Here is a 21348-nt window from a genome sequence, read left to right as displayed (position 1 = left end):
GGCTGTAATGAGGTCAGGGACTGAGTGACCCGAGGCAAACCCAAACTGAGTGTCAGTGAGCATATTGCTAAGTATGTGCCGCTTGATAGCACAGTTGCTGACCCCTTCCATCACTTTGCTGATGATTGAGAGAAGACTAATAGGGCAGTAATTGGTTGGGTTGGATTTGTCCTGCTTTTTGTGTACAGGACATACCTGGGCAATTTTCCACATTGCCGGGTAAATGCCAGGTTCGTAGCTGTACTGGAACGGCTTGGCGAGGGGCGCTGCACGTTCTGGAGCACAAGTCTATTGCCGGAATATTGTCAGGGCCCATAGCCTTCGCAGTATCCAGTGCCTTCAACCATTTTGTGATATCACGTGGGCTGAATTGAATTGGCTGAAGACTGGCATCTGTGATACTGGGGACCAGTGGAGAAGACCGAGCGGATCATCCACTCGGCACTTCTGGCTGAAGATCATTGCAAATTCTTCAGCATTGTCTGTTGCACTGATGTGCTGGGCATCCTCTGTCATTGAGGATGGGGATATTTGCGGAGACTCTTCCTCCATTGAATTATTTTACTGTTTGAGTATGACTTAGCTCCTCCCTTAAATGTTAGATAGATTTTCAGACATCTGAATAACCTCTTGCAACATGCGTATTGCGTAAGACTGGCATCATGACTGCAGCTGACTATTGAAATCCTTGTGGCTGGATTAAGGGATGACACCATTTTAATTTCTCCAGACTGGTGATTTGCCAACGATATTCCCACAAGCATGATGTCAGCATATTACAAACCATCTTCAATCCTTTTTTATTTGCTGACGGGAATCACATGTCGGCCAAGTCAAGATGGCAGATATCCTTCCCTGAAGGACACGAGTAAACCAGATTGTTTTTTATGACAATCGAGGATAGTTTCATGGTCACTATTGCTGAGACCAACTTTATATTCCAGATTTATTAACTGAATTCAAATTACACCAACTGCTCTGGTGGGATTTGAACCCTTCTTCCCAGAGCAATATCCTGGGTCTCTGGAATACTAGTCCAGTGACAGTATCATTGCGCAACTATCTCCGCCACCATAAAGGTGAGGGTATGAATCATTCTCGTTTCTCAGGCTAAGTTTTATTTTGCGGCTCAGGGGAAAAACTGCGGACGTCAGAAGCTTTCAGGAGGCAAGGGATGAAGCTCTTATCTTCCACCAAAGCCCATCCTCTCTTCACACATGTGTTCACCTGCAGTGGGAAGCCTTGGCTGTCAACTCTTTACAACAACCTGACTGAATTCACCAACTCCACACTACGGGTGAAGGAGAAACCCAAACATAGCTGTCAATGCAAAGGGTGGTGGCATTCAAACTTGCTGATGTTTCGAAGAGTTATAGGAAATTGTTGAAATTTTGATCACTATTTTAGGAATGTTTTGATTTTTGCTTATTGATTTCTGGATTTTCTTTTTAGTAAAGACGAGTTGGTGCATTTTCCTCAAATATCCTTTTTGTGTCATGGGCCTATGAAGGTATTTGTCTTCATCTTAACTTCCAGGAGGATGAATGTGTGGCCCTTTCTCAGTGGGTGGGATGTATACTTTTATTACTAGACTATCAACCCAGGAGTCCATTAATTTACATTGGGGAAAAAAATATTTTTGTGTTGTTGCTTTTCTGTCTGAATGCTCCTTGCCAACGTACTGGGTTATAAGGTTATATCTGTTTATATCTGGCCAGATTGCTTGTGACTACAGTGCCAAATATCTGTTTGTTTATTATCATGTGAATATATCAGCCTATTGAATAGTAGAATCTGTCTGTCCCTTTTGTAAATTATCGTGTTATATGTAAGACATTAAGTTGAGGAATAAAGTAATAAAACACTTCAATAAATATTCCATTTGAGGATGAGGATTTTCTGATCAGGTTGATGAGTGTTAGTGGTGGTGTGAGGAATGCTACGGGGGAAGAGGTTCTAGTGGCGCAACACTAATTTGCATTGATTTCTCATGGGGTAGCCATGCTAAAAGTGATGTAATATTAACAAATTCTCCCCGCCCCCCCCCATCTTCAGAATATGTGAACACTTCTAAAATTATCCTGATTTGAATTAAATGTTTTGTGTATGCAATCTATCATCTAAAATCTCAAAACATTTCAGTTTTAACCAGCAGAGGTTTTTTTCATTGGCCTTTGGCATGTAGTGTCATCAATAGCACAGTCTAGACACAAAATCAATCTCCCTCTGCACTTTATTTTTAGTGCTCTACTGGAGAGAAATCAGTTCGCCTGGTGTCACCGCTAGCTATCGATGCCAGCAAAGAATACCGTGCAAGATTACATGAACAGATTTCTCCCCTTGGTCTTATTTGGCGTGGGTTATATTTTAATGTTTCCTCTGATCCTACTCAATGATGCACCTTAATCCAAACTCAGAAGAATACTCCTTTCTGTGTCATTGTGAGGTTTCTGTTAGCTCCACTATCCCCCCAATGATCATTCTGAATAGCATTGATAGTTTTAGAATCAATGCTATTGACTGATATCCACAGGAAACAAACTCATTTCATTGATACATCCTGTAAATAGAGGATACATTCATCACAATACACTGGAACAGATTAGAACCCATGTTTTGGAATTGAAAAGATGGTGTTCCAACCCATCATGCAACTCCATTTTTTTTTCACTATACATAGATACATAGAAAATAGGCACAGGAGGAGACTCTTTGGCCCTTTGAGCCAGCTCTGCCATTTATCATGATCATGGCTGACCAAACAAGTCAATAGCCTAATCCTGCTTTCTCCCCATATTATTCAGATCAGTCCATAGTTACGCCATTGAATATTTTGGAATGTTCATTCTGATCACAGTGTCCTTTTTAAAAATTCCGTGATGATGATAACATTCTGTAATTGGGCAGCAGTTTGGATTATGTCCTTCACTGCATCTCAACATGTAATTATTGGCTCGAACTATCCTTCCGTGGCATGATGTGCCTGCTATATTTATAGAATGGGACAGAATGAAGTGACGTACATGGATAGAACAGCTGATCAGTCCTCTTCGGTTGTACACTTTCAATAACTTCTCAAACAACTTCAACCTTTTGATGCTGTCTTTTACATAGTTGATTTCTTGCAGTTTTATGGTTTCTGGTACCGAGCCGGTGAAATCGACAATCGCATCCCCAGTGTTCCCTCCATCCAGGGCTTCATAGCATCCCGACAACCTGCAGGCAATAACATAATCCACATCACATTGAACCACCGAGTACTGCTTTGGGAGAGTGAAGAGGGACAACAATCAAATAATGGAACCAGCTCCAACTGCACCATTCTTTCTGAGTTTCCTTTCTGCAAAATCTCCATGCTTAAATCAATATTAATAGTGCTATTTCCACCCCAATTGGCGAGATGGCTAGAGTGTGGTGTAGAATGATGCAAACAGCACAGGTCCAATCCGCGTACCAACAAAGGTAGTTCATGCAGGTCTTCCTCCTTGCCTTGCCCCACACTTGATGCAAAAGGGTGCCTCTCAAGCTATATGTAACCAATTGTCCCTCTTTAATGGAGAGAAATACCTATAGTCATTCGTAGACTCCAACCAACTGTTGGTTACCAGCATTTCCACTCAAAATCATAGTTGCTACCAGCAGATGTTGAAAGAGCAATATCATGAAGGTGTGCTTTATGCCAAATAATAATTGTGACTCCAGCATCTGGAAAAATGAATTGAAGTTTTAAAATATAGACTGTAGTGACTTAAACTCAAACAAGTCGGCTACATAATTTGCATTAGTATACAGTGTACATTCCAACCCCAATGAGATGGACACTGCAAAAACTCACTAAAGATAACAAGCATATTTTCTATTCAATTAACACAACATCCAGATACTCAATTGGGTGAAGATAAGCCAACCCTTTGCATGATTTAAGCATGTTTTCTCTCAGCAGAACTGAAGACAAGCAGCTAAGAAGCCGAGAGAGATCCTTCCTCTCTCTCCACTCAGCAGGCCCGGTCTGTTATTGTTTCTTTTCCCTCTCCATGTGCAGCAGATATAGATTTTAAAGGAAGAACCCAACTCTACAGCTGTGTCTCCAGAGGAACAGGCAGATCATCTGTCTGCAGCTATAAACCACCTCCACATTTAAAGCAGGTCGATGCTATTCATCGACGACAGCTCTGCCTTCAACACCATTATCCCAATAAAACTAATAACCAAACTGCAATCTTGGACTTGACGCCGCCCTGTGCAGCTGGATTCTTGACTTCCTCACCAACAGACCACAATTTGTCAGATAGGTAACAACACCTCCGCCACAGTAGTCCTCAACACCTGGGCCCCGTAAGGTTGTGTGCTCAGTCCTCTACTGTACTCCCTGTACGGCAAGATTTTATTCTAATTCTATCTATAAGTTTGCGGATGATACAACTGTGTCTTCTAGGGAACAGATCAGTCTGAGGGAGAGTTGTTGAGGAGTATCTCAAAATATGACGAGTCAGAGTACAGAAGGGAGATAGATCACTTGGTTGCATGGTATACCGAAAACAACCTCCCTCTCAATGTCAGCAAAATTAAGGAACTGATCATCGACTACAGGAAGCGTAGTATGACACATGCCCCTGTCTACATCAATGGCTCTGAAGTGGTGATGGTCGATAGCTTTAAGTTCCTGGGGGTCACCATCACCAACAGTCTGTCCTGGTCCACTCTCATTGATGCAACAGTTAAGAAAGCCCAACAATGTCTCTACTTCCTAAGGACGTTAAAGAAATATGGCATGTCTGCATCGACTCTCACAAACATCTGCTGATGTGCCATAGTGAGCACCTTATCTGGACGCATCACAGCTTGATATGGCAACTTCTCGGTCCATGATCGCAAGAAACTGCAGAATGTCGTGAACTCAGTCCAATGCATTACATAAGCTTGCCACCCTCCCATTGGTTCTGTCTACATCTTCCGCTGCCTCATGAAGGCAGACAGCATTGTCAGAGACCCCTCGCACCCATGCTTTGCCCTCTTCCAGGCCCTTCCATCAGGCAGAAGGTACAGAAGTCTTGAAGGCCTGCACATCCAGAGTTAGGAACAGCTTCTACCCCGCAGTTAGCAGACTCCTCAACGATTCTTCTCAGATTGATCTGTTCCCTATAAGACACTATTCACAACGCTCTATGCTACTCTTGCTTATGTCGTATTTGCTTTGTTATTTTGTCCTTGTTCCATGCTGTAACTGATTACTTATTTGTCGATGCACTGTGTACTTTTTCGCAATCACTGTAACTATCTGCTTTTTTTTTGTCTACTGTGTTCCTTGGCTGCAGAAAAATACGTTTCACTATACTTCGGTACATGTGGCAATAAATAAATCAAAATCAAAAACCACTGCGTTAAAGCAGCAAGACCACCAAATTTTGCCTCAAACCAGCTGAGTCACCGAACTACAGACTGAATTCCCTTTAACTTTTATCGACTGCAATTTGATCAACCTATTCTTCGTCACTTTGTAATCTATATTTGGTCATGTGGACATTGAGTGTGTTTGTCAAATATTGGGGTGTATTTTATTATTTTCCTTAGATCCGTTAAGTAGTGGTATAAAAGAACTACCCTATTTCTTTGTTAACCTCAAGAAAATCTGTCCTGTTGGTTCTTTATGATCACAGCACATAAGCAGTTAAGTACTCTCTAAGTTAGCAAGTATATCCTTTAAATAAAACTCAATTGCAGTCAAATGAGAAGAGGGCAAAGAGGAGAACCATTAAACCCCTCCTAACCTGATCCTAACATCAACTTTAACATCATCATTTTTGCTTATTATTAAATAATTGTCCACTTTCATTCCATCTCAATTTTCTTATCAACATTAATTTCTAGTTTACATATCAAGACAATTATCTAGATGTTCTACTACTGCTCTGGGGGCCTGTGATTTATTTCTGCCATGGCAGATGGTGAAATTAGAACTCAATAAAAAAAATCTGGAAGCCTAATGATGCCAATGAAACCATTGTCGATGGTCCTAAAACCCCATCTTGTTCACTGAGTCATTATTGTGGTGGAGTTCTACAAACTGTTCACAAGAGACTCAGGTACAGGTTACAATTATTATTGCACTGTACACCTTACAGGAAGAGCACTTTCTTAAGGGACCCCTAAAAGAACACTCTGGCAAATCACCAATTACCTGGTCTGGCCTAGGTGTGACTCCAAACTCCTCTGCAGTGGCCCACAAGCCATTCAGTTCAAAGTCAATTAGGGGTGAGCAACAAATGCTGGTCCAGCCAGTGACACCCACACCCCATCAATGAATACAAAACAAATAAAACTGGAGCAGCCCAAAATAATCGTTCAGTACTTGGAGCATGTTCGTCCAGATTTCAGTGCAAAGGAAGGTTTGCACACTTCCAGAATCTTACTTTGCATATGCCTTCTCCAGGAGTGCACTCCAGAACTCCTCTTCAGAGTCAGAGTGGCAAAACAGGAGCTTCTCATTCATTGTTGGAAGACGATCGTCGATCACAACATCAATCCACTCGGCAAAGCGCCAAAATCGGAAGTGAAAGATGCCAGCATAACTACTTGGCTTCTTTGGGTCCCAGTTCTGCTTCTTCCAGTCCGGGATTACCTGCAACCAACAACAGGAACTGAGGTTATTAAGAACAGAAAATGTCAGACGTACCCAGCAGGTGTGGCAGCGTCTGTGGAGAGAGAACCAGAGTTCAGTGTTTCATGTCTGAATTCTGAAGGAACGGCCTTAACCTGAAACATTGGGCGGGATTTTCTGGTTGTTCGCGCTGATGGGATTGTACAGTCCTACCGACAGCGACCCCACGGTGCGTTCAATGGGAAACCCTGTTGACAACGGCAGGATCGGAAGATCCCATCGCCGGTCACTGCGAGTCACCTCCGGCGTTGCAGGAATCTCCAGCATTTCCTGTTTTAGTTCAGATTTCCAGCATTCACAGTATTTTACTTTAGTTACAGGAAATTAGGCACTGTAGATTGCATATAAACTAAGCGACCATTTTGAACCGTAAAACATAACTATAACTTTTTTAATTCTGCAATCTACTTTCTTCATTCTCTCTTCTTTTCCATTCAGATGTGACCTACTTGTTTGTTAAGCTATGGTGTCCTAAAATATATGTTTAAAACCTTTCCTTTCCTTCGGCTTTTCACTGAAAGCATTGGAGCTGAGAACAAATTTAAGAGATTTTTGAGAAATTTGATTTGTCCCCTTAATGGACAGAGTTGTCAGACCGATGGCTCTCTGTGTGACATTATGGGAAATGTTCAGAATACAAAGGGTTAATGTCATATCATAATTAGCCACTAGATGGAGCTAGGTGCAGAACTATATAAAGCACTAACTCACAAACTTCTGGGAGAAGGCTGGAAAGGAGAGCAGGGGAGCAGTGAGAGAGATCAGAGTACTGTCATAGTTAGAGTGTGGAGACTAGTGTTAATTGAGTGTAATTATTAGATTATTGTTTACTATTGGAGTAAGTGGGGCCGAGGGTTGATGGAGTCAGCTGGATTCGCCTTTGGGGTCCAACCCAAAATGGGACAGGTTAGCAATGGAGAATGTGGCAAAATAGAGTGATAGAGGTCTACATCACAGAAAAGACCCTTCGGCGCATCACGTCTGTGCTGGTCAAAGACATCCAATATGCGGGTTAGGCCTAACAACGCCTTACCACCCCAACCTCAATTTTGTTTCCTCATCAGGAATTCCTCTTCCACAGTTGCCACATGAAAAATGATGGGGGGGGGGGGACCTGGTAAGAGTTTCCTGGCATCCCCCTTTTTAAAATTAAATTTAGTTTTAAATTATTTTCTTTTACAATTAAGGAGCAATTTAGTGTGACCAATCCACCTACCATGCACATCTTTGGGTTTGATTTGATTTGATTTATTGTCACATGTACCGAAGTACAGTGAAAAGTATTTTTCTGCGGCCGAGGAACGTACACAGTTCGTACATAGTAGACACAAGAATAATCAACAGAGAACATTGACAAATGGTACATCGACAAACAGTGATTGGTTACAGTGCGGAACAAGGGGCCAAACAAAGCAAACAAAGCAAATACATGAGCAAGAGCAGCATAGGGCATCGTGAATAGTGTTTTACAGGGAACAGATCAGTCCGAGGGGGAGTCGTTGAGGAGTCTTGTAGCTGTGGGGAAGAAGCTGTTCCTATGTCTGGATGTGCGAGTCTTCAGACTTCTGTACCTTCTGCCTGATGGAATGGTCTGGAAGAAGGCAATGCCTGGGTGGGAGGGGTCTCTGATAATGCTGTCTGCTAGCTGTGGTGGTGAAACCCATACAGACAGGGGGAGAATGTGCAAACTCCACACGGACAGTGACTCAGGGCCGGGATTCGAACCCGGGTCCTCAGCGCCGTAGGCATCCCACTTTCTTATCACTACTTACCGAAGCTTCAATGTGAAAGGCGGCTGGGGTGGTCTTGGCTGTCGCACTGCTGGAATTTAACAACCTAGAACTTGTTGGAAGTCTGGCAGGTGCCCCTTTGTATCAGCGTGATCCCAGACCCAGGAATGAGTAAGGGGTGGAGCCTCAGTAAATTTTATAAAGTTGCTACTTGAATCTAATTCCTCTATTGAGGTTTATGTCAGCAGCAATGTCTCACTTTCTCCCCCAACATCTGTTCTGTCCTGGTACACAAAGCTCTCTATATTTCTTCAATGCTCAGAATTCTATCAATACACATTCAATGCTGAATTGTGACAGGGATCAGAGGCGAAAGAAGCCTGAGTTGACAGATGTGAGAGATTTCAAACAGTATCGATATGTCATCAAATAGCAAGCTCATGAGAGTGTGCGAAAGCTAAATGAAGCAAAAATAATCAAACGTTATCTGAATAGAACTTCTGAAGTGCAATCTGACAAAATTAAAACATTGAATTGTATCTTAATTAATAAAGACAAACACGATTTTCTTGTCTCCAGAGGCCCGTAGCCCAGAGGGTCCCCGGGAAAATGCGCTGGGAACCCCTCGGAAGTCCCCACACACTGACTACATGGGAATTGACTTGGAAGTTTCAACTTCTGATGGACAATTCCCCTGTGTCTGGAACGCTCCGAGACTCCAAATTAAATTCGGAGCATTCCGATAGTTCTGACTAAACGTTAGAATTAAGTCCAGTTCGATCTCGTCGGCAACTAACCCCAGACTAGTCCTCTGAATCCTCCCACCCGTAGACCTTGACTAAGCCCCTGTCCCGAAACTACCTTCCGACTAATCCCCATCTCTGACTAACCCACCACCTGACCAACTACCCTCCCAGCCCTCCGACTACCACCCAAACTCTGAGCATCTCCCTGCATCCCCAACTTCCTTCCCCACACCCCCACTATATACCCACCCACGACTGCCTGCCTACCCTTCTTACCCCCGAATTAACCCCCACCCCAACTACCCTCCCACCCCAAAACTAACTGCCACACCCTGCCTACCCCCAGAAACCCCCCGTTACTGACCCAAATTTCCCAACTGACCCCCCCACCTACAACTCTGATAGAATCCCTATTATAGAATCCCCACATTGCAGAAGGAGGTTATTTAGCACATCGGGTCTGCGCCGATCCTCCAAAAGCGAACTCTACCCAGGTCCACTCCCCCACTCACCCCACTGTGTCCCCGTTACACCACCTGCACATCCCTAGACACTAAGGAGCAATTTATCATGGCCATCCCACCGAACCTACACATCTTTGGATTGTGGGAAGACTGGGAGGAAATCCATGCAGACATGGGGAGAATGTGCAAGCTCAGCACAGTCACGCAAGGCCAGAATTGAACCTGTGTCCCGGGCAGTATTAACTACTGTGCATCCATGCCACCCCCCCCCCCCCCCGAACTACCCACATCTTCCGACTACCCTTTCCCACTTTTAACCACCCGACAACCCTCCAATCCTCCTCCACCACCCGACACCTCCCCCGTGACAACCTTGCCTGCCGACCTATCCTATCCCCTCACCGACTTACCTTACACATTTACTTTCTGTTCTAGCACATCAAAGTGACAGGAGTTTGGCCTGGCTGCTCCCGACACTCCTACACGCCGAGTGCATGACTCCAGGAGTGGCACACTCCACATTTCTCAGTAGACCAGGGTCCGAGGTCCAGGCAAGAAATGAGGAGCTCTCGTCTGAGGTAAGAAAATAGAAGCAAAGAGGCAATTCGGCGGTGATTGCCATTCCGTGCCAGATTCAGCCCAATGTTAAAAAAATATTGTGGGATGCAAAGGTTCAAAGAAGGTTCAGACACCAGATGTGATGAAAATGACATGCCCTCACCTTTTGCCACAGCCCATCACGAAGGGCTAAACAGGAGCAAGCAGCTACAAACCAACAATTCCCCAGTTTGCCTTGGTGCAGGTCATGTGAGCTGATTCCATTGACAAATAACTGTGGGGATTTGCACAACTCCTAGGGGAGAGATTAAAAATGGAAAATTAATCTCAATATGAACACATTTCATTAAATCTGGCTTCTAAAAGTTAACATCATTGAGCTGATCATGGGACATTCATAAGTAAGGTCATCCATCCTTGAATAGAAAATGCTAGAAATATGAGAATGGGTGAGTGATGTGCTTGAGAGTGATGAGAGAATCAATGTAATTTATCACGGATGTTGTGTTTGGAGAGGGGTGTCTTTCACTTTTAGAAAAAAGGCTCAACTCTTGACCCAAGAAAGAAAATCGACAAAAATTGACACCGAGCCTCATAAGGGGCGGGATTCTCCCAGCACAGGGCCTGGCCGGAGAATCCCCGCAACCGGGCCACGCCGCCCCGACGCCAGCACATGATTCTCCGCAGAGCGGAGAATCGGCGCCATTGGCACCGGCGCGTTTGGCGCAGCGCCGGTCGCGGGCCGCTGTACGCGGCGGGCCGCCAATTCTCCGGCCCGGATGGGCAGAGCGACCGCTCTAAAAAGGCAGAGTCCTACCGGGCGTCCATACCTGGTTGCAGCCAGCGGGAACTCTGCGCGCATGGTCGGGGGGCGGCCTGAGGGGGGGGGGGGGGGGGGGGAGTGGGGGCCTCCGATGGGGCCTGGCCCGCGATCAGGGCCCACCGATCGGCGGGTCGGCCTCTCGCTCCCCAGACCTATTTTCATCCGCGCTGGCCCCTGAACTCACGCGCCATGTTGCGTCGGGGCCGGCGCTTTGAGGGTGACCACCGCGCACGCGCGGATTGGCGCCGGCACCACTGCGCATGCACGGATCCCGCGGCGCACAGTTCGTGCTGGGATGGAAGGCTGGAGCGGCGTGAACCGCTCCAGCGCCATGCTGGCCCCCTGTAGGGGCCAGAATCGGTACTCCCAGCGGCCCATTCATGCCGTGGTGAAACGCTACAGCGTTTCCGACGGCGTGGACTCTCTGCCGCCGAATGGGAGAATCCCGCCCATGGTCTACCCAATATTTACTGAGAGAAATTTCTGCTCATAGTCCTGGAAGTCAGATACGTTTCGAGACAGTGGAGGGGTTGAAAGAGGTGCCAGTAAATCGTGCGTGATGTGATCAGTGTAACATAGGAAGTGACATGTTTTGGATGAGGCTACGGAGGGGGCAGTGTATAGTTGAGAAACAGGATGGCGGGGTGGGCGTAAGGAAAATACTTGGAGGAGAGGCAATGAATAGGTAAAGAAAAGGTTGGTGTGCAGGTTTAAAACAAAATACCTAGAAAACGTTATAATACATTAAATAGAAACTTTCTGATTTCTCGGAGAATTTGGCTACTCTTTAGCCTCCACAGTAGGCAGTATTTGGAGCTAGATTAGATTACGGGTGTAGAGATAGACATTGATGGACCCATAGCACTTAGCTCAGCTTGTTCTTCAGTTCATGTTGTTTCCTATCCTTGTCTGTACAGCTGATCGAGTTGTTACATTAAAAGGAGTACCTCCGAATTCAGGTAAGACTGAGAGCCTTGGATAAACAGCCATGGTAAGTCAAGGGTTTAGGACCCTTGATTTAAACCCTGGGCCTTCCAGCTCAAAGTGTAGCAACTGAGCCACTCAGGTTCATGAAGCAAGGCATTGGGGTCCTACAATCAACTCGGTCCCAAAGTCCCGAAAGACGTGCTTGTTAGGTGAATTGGACATTCTGCATTCTCCCTCTGTGTACCCGCCGGAGTGTGGCGACTAGGGGATTTTCACAGTAACTTCATTGCAATGTTAATGTAAGCCTACTGTGACATTAATAAAGTTTATTATTATTATAATATTATTATTGTTTGCATAAAATAAAATAAACTTGGTTTAGCAGAAAGGCAGCTTAACCATTTACATGCTTTAGACAAGCTTTGGACATCAATGGACAACACTGGGCGGTCAGGGTTCCACCACTAATTTTCAACCGATAAAAGCTGCACATGGGTTGAGCTTATCCCCCCTCTGGCTCAGTCTGATACTGGACAGTGCACCACAGTACTTCCCAAGCAACATAAAGGATTATTCACTTTTATGTGTAAATGATAACGTTATTTTCGTACCTAGGAGAAGTAAGATAATTGATATAATTATCTTTTCAAAGCATTCTAAAAACACTTCACCTATTACAAAGGAATGGTAAGGTGAGTGTTGTGCTTCAGGAATTAGTAGTGCTTCTCTTAGCAGTCAATCAACTTAATTTGCTTTTCTGAAAATTATAGTACGCAGTGTCATGAGAATGTCGCTTTAAGAAATGTTTGGCTGCTCATGTTACTGCAGTGATGTCAGAGTGTGGGTGGAGCTGAGCTCTGGCTCTGCTTTTTAGTTTCACTAAAAGCTTGGGTGTGTCTGTGCCTTTTTGGTTTCGTTTTCAGTGTTGGAGCTGAAGCCAGACAAAGCAGGTGTACTGCTGTTTTCTCTGCCATGAAAAGACTGTCTCTTGATCATTTGGTGAATTCAGAATTATAAATGTTCTGTGTAGTGACTTTAACCTGATGTGCTTCTGTTAAAGATTATGTTTTTTGTAAGTCTTCTGGATGTTAAAAGGACAGCATACACATTACTTAGAGTTGTATTCTTTGGGGGTTGTATTTGAATTAATGGTTGCTAAGATATTGACTGTTTGTTTTAAAAAGGTTAACTTGAGTTAATAGGATAAACATTGTTTTGCTTTAAAAGATACTTTTCCATTTCTGCTCTACCACACCTGTAGAGTGGGCCGTGTGCTCCCCATACCACAATCTATTAAAAGTTGTGGGTCAGGTGAACTCCATGATACACTTTGGGGTTCTCTACACCCTGGCCCATAACAGCAGTAATTGATGGGCTACAATTTGGAAATAGATACATTTTCCACTTGGAAACAAGTTTTATTTAATTTTTTGTGATTTGTTTTCCAATTTAGGTATTAAACATCATTAGCTACTTTCTGCATGATGCAGATTGAAGAGAACAACTTTAAGTTCATTCATGACAGAAATCTGTGTGAGGCTGTTAGAATTTGTAGCACAAATTGATATGATGTGCAAGGATTTGAAGAGGGTCACCAGTTGACTGATCACTGAAAATTGTACATTAATGCGGATAAATACAAGGTGACACATCAAAAGATGATTAGCATCAATTCTGACGGGAAAACAGATCAGCTGAAGCTGGAGGGGGATGGAAGAGAGATGGATTGGAGGATGTTAATAGGCCAGTCTTTGCAAATACATCTGTAGCAGGACAGGTTATTGAGCATCTGGAAAACAGGATTTCAGGAGGCACAGGCAGAAGGATAGGGCCTAGGAATATTCCAGGAATAATGTTACTTACAGGCTCCAGTGGGTGAGGAATTTAATGTACCATCCTCCTGCCTTATCATGAAGCATCACCAATAGAATCAATTCACTCTGAAGCAGGGGGAAGCACGGTGGCGCAGTGTGGTTAGCACTGGGACTACGGCGCTGAGGGCCCAGGTTCGAATCCCGGCCCTGGGTCATTGTCCGTGTGGAGTTTGCACATTCTCCCCGTGTCTGCGTGGGTTTCACCCCCACAACCCAAATATGTGCAGGCTAGGGGATTGGCCCACTAAATTGCCCCTTAATTGGGGAAAAAAAAAATTATTGGGTCCTCTAAAATTTAATTTAAAAAAAAAATTAATAAAAATTCACTCTGTTGTTCTAAAAGATTGCCTGGGTCCCATATAGCAGCGTTTGACTCACCTTGCCATTATGGAGACCTCTTGCTGCCCAAATTCATGCTCCTACCAACAGACATGTTGTCATTTCTGCCAGGTGCAAGCAAGAGTTGGGGGTCTGGATATTAAAATGGGGCCTGCGAGTTGAAACCTCGACAGACTGCAACATGCAACCTCAGAACTCCTTGCATTGACTGGTTCCATCCAAGCTTGACATTGGGAAATGGGTGAGCACTGCTCAGATGTAACAATTGACTCTGATTTGTAGCAAATTATTGACTGACAAATACATGGAATGCTCAACACACTAGGCGTGATTTAATGCGCAAAACAACTGAGCCTCGTTTTGGGCCTATGCCGTGGGGGCACTCTTTCCTTCCGCGCCAGCCTCTGTAGGGCTCCGCCATGGCCGGCATGGAGAAGAACCCCCCGGCGCATGCGCAGGAACGCGGCGGTTGGTGCGGCGCCAACCCCTCCGGCGCATTCCGCAACTTCCGGTTGGCTTGACGCTGGAATGGTTCGCACCGCTCTTGGCCATCCGGCCAGTTGTGGGAGAATCCCGCCCCATGTTTCTGAACTGGCAGAGAGCCTGGCTGGACTTATGTATAGGAGAACCATTACAGGCTGTGCAAGCAAAGTCCAGAACCGACCAACTCTCTCTCCTGGAACGACAGAGACCTGAAAGCAAACCACAAACTGAAAGCAAAGTTTGATGGGAAATAAGGAGTCTCTCCAGGAAAATCTGTGAGTTTAACATTTCTAATTTTCAGAAAACTTGAAGAAATGAATATGCAAAGAAGACAAATACAGGCTGCAAACCAAAAGCATTAATCTGTCAGCTGGCTGTGAAGAAAGTGTGCTAAAACCATCAGCTGGAACAAAGATTCTTTCTTCCCTCCATGGTTTACCTCTTTCCACCCCTCTGTGCTTGTCTGTCTTGTGTTATAGAGGGTGGGTGCAAGTTAAAGTGGGCACTAGATATTAGCTTGTCATTAACCAGTTGTATTTACTGCATATTGCATTATAGTTCTTATCATAAATAAATAGTTATCGTGTTTGCATTTACAAACCTGGGGTGGAATTCTCCCGTGCCCGGCAAGGTGGGGGGTCCCGGCAGGATGGAGTGGCATGAACCACTCTGGCGTCGGACCGCCCCAAAGGTGCGCAATCCTCCGCACCTTCAGGGGCTAGGCTGGCGCCGTAGGGGTTTGCGCCCCGCCAGCCGGCGTGGAAGGCCTTTGGCGCCGCGCCAGCCGGGGCCGAAGGGACTCCGCCGGCCAGCGCGGGTCCGCGCATGCACGGGAGCGTCAGCGGCTGCTGACGTCATCTCCGCGCATGGGCGGGGGGGTTCATCAGCCTGCCGGCCATCGCGGAGGCCTACACGACCGGCGCGTAGGAAACGAGTGCCCCCAAGGCACAGGCCCGCCCGCGGATCGGTGGGCCCCGATTGCGGGCCAGACCACCGTGGGGGCACCTCCCGGGGCCAGATGGCTCCGCACCCCTCCCAGGACCCCGGAGCCCGCCCGCGCCACCAGGTCCCGCCGGTAAGGGACCTAGTCCAATTTACGCCGGCGGGACCTGCATAGAACGAGCGGGACTTCGGCCCATCGCGGGATGGAGAATCGCTGGGGGGAGCCGCTGTGAGCAGCCGCCGACCAGCACGGCGCCGCCAGATCTCTCGCGCCGGAGAATTCGGCAGCCGGCGGGGGCGGGATTCACACCGCCCTCCCGGCGATTCTCTGACCCGGCGGGGGGTCGGAGAATCCCGCCCAAGGTGACTGTGATTACTGAGCAGCCAAGGGCCAAAGGCCTCAGGTATTTTTATAAGATTTATTGGCTAATTTACTTGTATTGTGACTCTGGGGTGTAGCCATCTCAGATGGCCACCTGCAAATGACCATGGGAATTATGGCCAACCCAGGACTCAGAGACACTCAGAGCTTGTGTCTGTATTTGCAACCCAGATAGCTAGACGCGATGAAAACCCCCGCTCGTTTGCATTCTAATGGCCCATTTCCCCAGAACAAAAGGACTGTACTCAGATAACCGATACAGATGCAGACTAACCGGTGCCACTCCCTTTGCTAAGAAAGCCCAAACAGCCAAGGTCAATGACCGCTCAGGACACGCCCAGCCATCAAGGCACCCACCCCTTTATTGGCCAAAAATCGAAGGCAGTGATCGAAGCCTGTCGAATTATTGGATCCAAAGCTAAGGACTGCCCCAAAGGGCGTGAAATCCCAGAGGGATAAAAAGAGGCACAGCCATGTGTTCGGTCTCTCTTGGCCCCGGCCAACGCCTAAAACCAAGTGTAGCATTACGACCAGAAGACAAGTTCAAGACCAACGATCGCTACCAGACGGATGAGCCCAGCAGAAACGAAGCCACTTCTTCTACCCAGCCACGCAAGATCTGAACAAAGGCCTTGTTCATCTGCAAAGAGCCGGTTGCCCTGAAGTTAAGTATAGGTTATTGTAGTTGTTAGGTGTAGTTTAACTTGTAAGTGTTTTATGTTGCATGTTGAAATAATCCTTGTGTGTAAATAAACTATCTTTGAACTTGAACTGACTAACTGGTTGTGTGGTCCTTTGATCGATATCCGGTAAAACCTTGTGGTGGTATCATTTGATAGCTGGCGACTCTGAAAAGCAATATTATCATTAATAACTGCCATATCTAGTTAATTTGGCAACATTATTTGTGACGCTGGTGGGATAGTATTCCACTCATTAAAATGAGCAACAGGGGCACATGGGCTAGCTCTATAGCTCAGGCTGTTGCAACAATACCAAAAATAAGTTCCAGACAGATCTGAACATTGAAGTTGTTTAAATCTGTTGGACTCTGGGCTTGTAGAAGCTGAGGCTTTTTAAAATCACTGTCTTCAATCGCTGCTTGATAAGCAACTCTGATCCTGGTCGCTGTCCACTCCAACCCTCACAACAACGTCACAGCATAAAATAGTACAACTATCCATGCATTGGCAGCAAACATAGTCGTTATCAAATGGTAAATGCTTCTGATCACCTGATCATACTCTGGCTGCCACTAGGGGTCAGATAACTGGAAAGCTGGACCACCAAAGACAAACGCCAGATTAGTAAAATTAGTGAGAGAATTCCCCAAATGTAATTTGAATACACAAGAGGAGGTTTCTGTGGCGTTTGAAAACATTGTTCAACAGTTCCTTTTTTTAAAACATTTTGGGTTGTGACTTCGTTGGCAGTGACAATCATCACCGGATTGCCACTCTGTTTCCAATTACTGACACAATATTTCTCCCCTACCTGTCTCACCTGACCTTCCAACTCAGGCCGGGTGAGATCCAGGCAGCGCAGCAGTCGTCAAGGCCCAGCACTGAAGAAGAGGCAAATTGAAGGAGGACATGCCCCTTTTTTTACAGCACTGGCTGCCATAAATCAGGTGAGTTTGAAGGTCCAGTGTAATTGCTAGGGAGAAGGTAAGTGCCGAAGGTAAGTGGATAGGATTTGCGGGGGTGGGGTTGGACATAACGGGGTGGGGGAGGTCAGACAACCGGGGGGGGGGGCTTGGACATTGGTGAGTGTGTTGAAAATTGGGGTGGTGGCGGTGGGCGGACATCGTGGAAGGGTCAGACATCAGTGGGATGGGGTTGGACATTGGGGGGGGAGGGTGTGGAGATTGGGGAGGGGTGAAGTAGGAGCCTGTGGGAAATACTGTGGAGGGTGAGTCATTGGGGGATGGGTAGTTGTGGTGGTGGGGGGGGTGGAAGTGCGGGGGTGTTGTCGGGGGTTGGGAAATTAATCTCATTTTCAGATGATTCCCAGTGCAGGGTAACTTGCCAAGGGAAGTGTGGTAAACCACTGTTTTCCTATATTAAGGGTTGTACAGTAGAACCTGCGCTAAAGGTTCACCTGGGCCCCTGCATGCTAGCTCCACCCAGGAGCCGGGTTATAAATATGCGTGGCCTTCAGCTGGCAGCTGCTGTAGGAGGCCACACTTCAGGGGTGCGATCCTCCGACCCCCCACCGGGTCGGAGAATCGGCGGGGGCCGGCGTGAATCCCGCCCCTGCCGTGTCGCGAATTCTCCGCCACCAATGATTCGGCGGGTGCGGGAATCGTGCCGCGCCGGTCGGCGGGAATCCCCCGGCGATTCTCCGGTCGGCGATGGGCTGAAGCCCCGCCGCTGTCAACCCACGCCAGCCGGCGTGGATTGAACCACCTTTGGGACGGCGGGACATGGCGGCACGGGCGGGCTCTGGTATCCTGGGGGGGGGGGGGCGCGGGGCGATCTGATCCCGGGGGGTGACCCCATGGTGTCCTGGCCCGCGATCGGGGCTCACCGATCCGCGGGCGGGCCTGTGCCATCGGGGCACTCTTTTCCTTCCGCCTTCGCCATGGTCTCCACTATGGCGGAGGCGGAAGAGACCCCCTCCACTGCACATGCGCGGGGATGCCGTGAGCAGCCGCTGACGCTCCCGCGCATGCGCCGCCCGGCAAAGTCATTTCCGCGCCGGCTGGCGCAGCACTAAAGGCCTTTCCCGCCAGCTGGTGGGGTGGAAATCAGTCCGGCGCGGGCCGAGCCCCTCAAGATGTGGAGAATTCCGTACCTTTGGGGCGGCGCGATGCCGGACTGATTCACGCCGTTTTTGCCGCTGGTCGGCGGACATCGCGCTGATTACGGAGAATCGCGCCCCAGATACTAATAAAGCCTCAGTTTGAATTCAACTTCGTCTCCAGCCAAATTGATCGTGCCTCAGGAAGTTAGTGCTCCTGGGCAATTGCATGCAAAACCTTCCCTTCGAAGGTCTGAAAGAGTTTCCCCTGTACATCTTTGAGGTAATCCCGAATCCAAAGCTGGGAAGCTTGGGATCTCCATTTTATTTATGTTCCTTTTTTGATGAAGGCATTAAGATATTGGCTGTAATCTCCAGTGCCCCAGCCGCATGTTTCTCATGGCGTGCCATTCGCTTGTCGCGGGATTGTGTACACCCGCCACTTGTCAATGGGATTTCTCATTGAAGCCACCCCATGCCACTGGGAAACCCTCAGGCGGGGGTAAACTGCCGGCAGGAACAGAAAATCCCAACGGAAGGAGAATTCTGGCTTAATGTCGAAATAATTAATGTGTTAATTACAGCAATTAACAAGCAGCTCTAGTAAAAGCAGAGTATTTATCATCCTTGCAGTTCCTCTCTACTGGTTCTTCCAAATCTTTCTCTGTTAATCACATGAGCTGCTTTCTCAGCATTCCGATATCCCAGCACAGGCAGCAATAGAAAACTGACATCTTGTGAAAATCCCTAGATTACAAGGATTTTCTTTTCTTTTGAAGATCAAGAACACCTCTCAAGGATGACATCGTCCTTCAAGGTTTGACTGAATTCGGCATGAAAGTAATCTTAAATCCCACATCACAGTAAATTCTCTATTTGTCTCACAATCGTGGAACTCAAAGCTGCCTGCACCAAGAAATCATTCACGACCACTGAAGTACCACAGAATTTGTACCTTCTTCTGCAACAATACTTTTAAAATCTGTCCCAACTATAAAAAATACTTGTTTCGTTAGCTGTTTTCCTTAGGCTTCTAATTTAATGGAACCCGAACCATGAAGCTACTTAAAATATGTATGAACTAAGGAGAATATTCCTGGGTTGTGCACCGTGGGGTTCTACATGTGACTTTATTTCATTACACCGTGACATCTGGGGGGGATCAGGCAGTCACCATTGCAGAGGAGCAACTGCTAGTGATCTCAAAGGGCATTGCAGACTTTGAGAGCAGCCCGCTCCACAGCATAACAAATCTTACACAGGTCTAAGTACCTCGGTGCCTGTAACTACTGAGTTGAACTCATTTGGACCCTGTGAGATGTTGAAGTATGCAATAACCAACTCTGTTGTGTGTTTTTTTTTTCATAAAAGAAAGTTTGCAATGATTGTCATTTTGGCTGCATTCTGGGAATCTCAGTTTTAAGAGTTCCAGTTAGCAAGAGTCTCCCACCCACACCCCTCCAAACTGCCAAACGCATATTTGTTTAATTCAGTGTACCATTAACTCTCAATGTTCCAGTGAGTGAAGATATGTGCCAGCACCTGGGCTAAATTGCATACTTAAAACTTGATCAGTTTGGATAAGGTTAAAATCATACTGTGTGACATTAGTAAACAAAATGCGAACACTGTTTTATGAAACTCCTTTGTCCCATGGAAGGAAATTAACCTATTTCTTTTTTTAAAAGTTTAATGTCATTGTAAAATGTAGCAGCTGAACTTTAGATAAAAGTTAATACGTTCATTGATGCTTATCATTATCATCATTAAGGCAGCGCGGTGGCACATGGTTAGCACTGCTGCGTCACGGCGCCGAGGTCCTGGCTCTGGGTCACTGACCATGTGGAGTTTGCACATTCACCCCGTGTTTGCGTGGGTTTCGCTCCCACAATCTAAAGATGTTCAGGGTAGGTGGATTGGCCACACTACATTGCCGCTTAATTGGAAAAATTGAATTCGGTACTCTAAATGGTACATCTGGGGCTGGTTTAGCACAGGGCTAAATCGCTGGCTTTGAAAGCAGACCGAGGCAAGCCAGCAGCACGGTTCAATTCCCGTACCAGCCTCCCCGAACAGGCACCGGAATGTGGCGACTCGGGGCTTTTCACAGTAACTTCATTTGAAGCCTACTTGTGACAATAAGCGATTTTCATTTCATTCATTCAAATTTATTTGAAAAAATCATTGCCATCATTGTCAGTCCCTCAAAATGGCGATGATTCTGCTAGACTTCATGATCTGTGACTCCTCAGGCGACTCAGCAGGACAATCCTGCAACCACAGGTCTTTGGGCAGAGAGGGCAAAAGTTGCCCTGAGGAAAGGAATTGTCTCAAACCAGGGTTCTACTCTCTCTGCCTCCACTTTCATTGTCTCCCCACAGCAGAGCTTCGGCAGTCATTTTGTGACTGTCCTTTGGCTTGTTGGGTGAAGAGGTGCCACATGGCATGGTTAGCGACAATTCCTCCCACGCACCGATGCCAATTTGTCCCCTTTTCATTGAGGCCTTCAGAACACCTTTAAATCACTTTCTCTGGCCCCCACGAGATTGGGTTCTATCCTTCGATTCTGAAAAGAGCTCCTGCTTTGAAAGTCAATTATTTGGCATGCAGACAATGAGAAATTGTGACTGAGTGTTATCAAGCAATAACTTACCCAGTTTATGAAAAACATACTGAACTG

General features: G+C 46.5%; 1 protein-coding gene across 1 annotated transcript in view; it reads right to left on the bottom strand.

Moving 5' to 3' along the window:
• Positions 1–21348, bottom strand: part of LOC140421195 (calpain-5-like) — a 238187-nt gene that overhangs the window by 58620 nt on the left and 158219 nt on the right. The window contains exons 3-5 of the mRNA XM_072505707.1: positions 10320–10451; positions 6411–6619; positions 3024–3216 (exon numbers count right to left, since the gene is read on the bottom strand). Of these exons, the coding sequence (XP_072361808.1) occupies positions 3024–3216; positions 6411–6619; positions 10320–10451 (534 nt within the window). The remainder of the gene's footprint in view (positions 1–3023; positions 3217–6410; positions 6620–10319; positions 10452–21348) is intronic.

Source organism: Scyliorhinus torazame, chromosome 5, assembly GCF_047496885.1.
Source record: "Scyliorhinus torazame isolate Kashiwa2021f chromosome 5, sScyTor2.1, whole genome shotgun sequence".
NCBI lineage: Eukaryota > Metazoa > Chordata > Chondrichthyes > Carcharhiniformes > Scyliorhinidae > Scyliorhinus > Scyliorhinus torazame.
The sequence above is the reverse complement of the archived record's forward strand: the minus strand, read 5'-3'. Positions and strand labels throughout refer to the sequence as shown.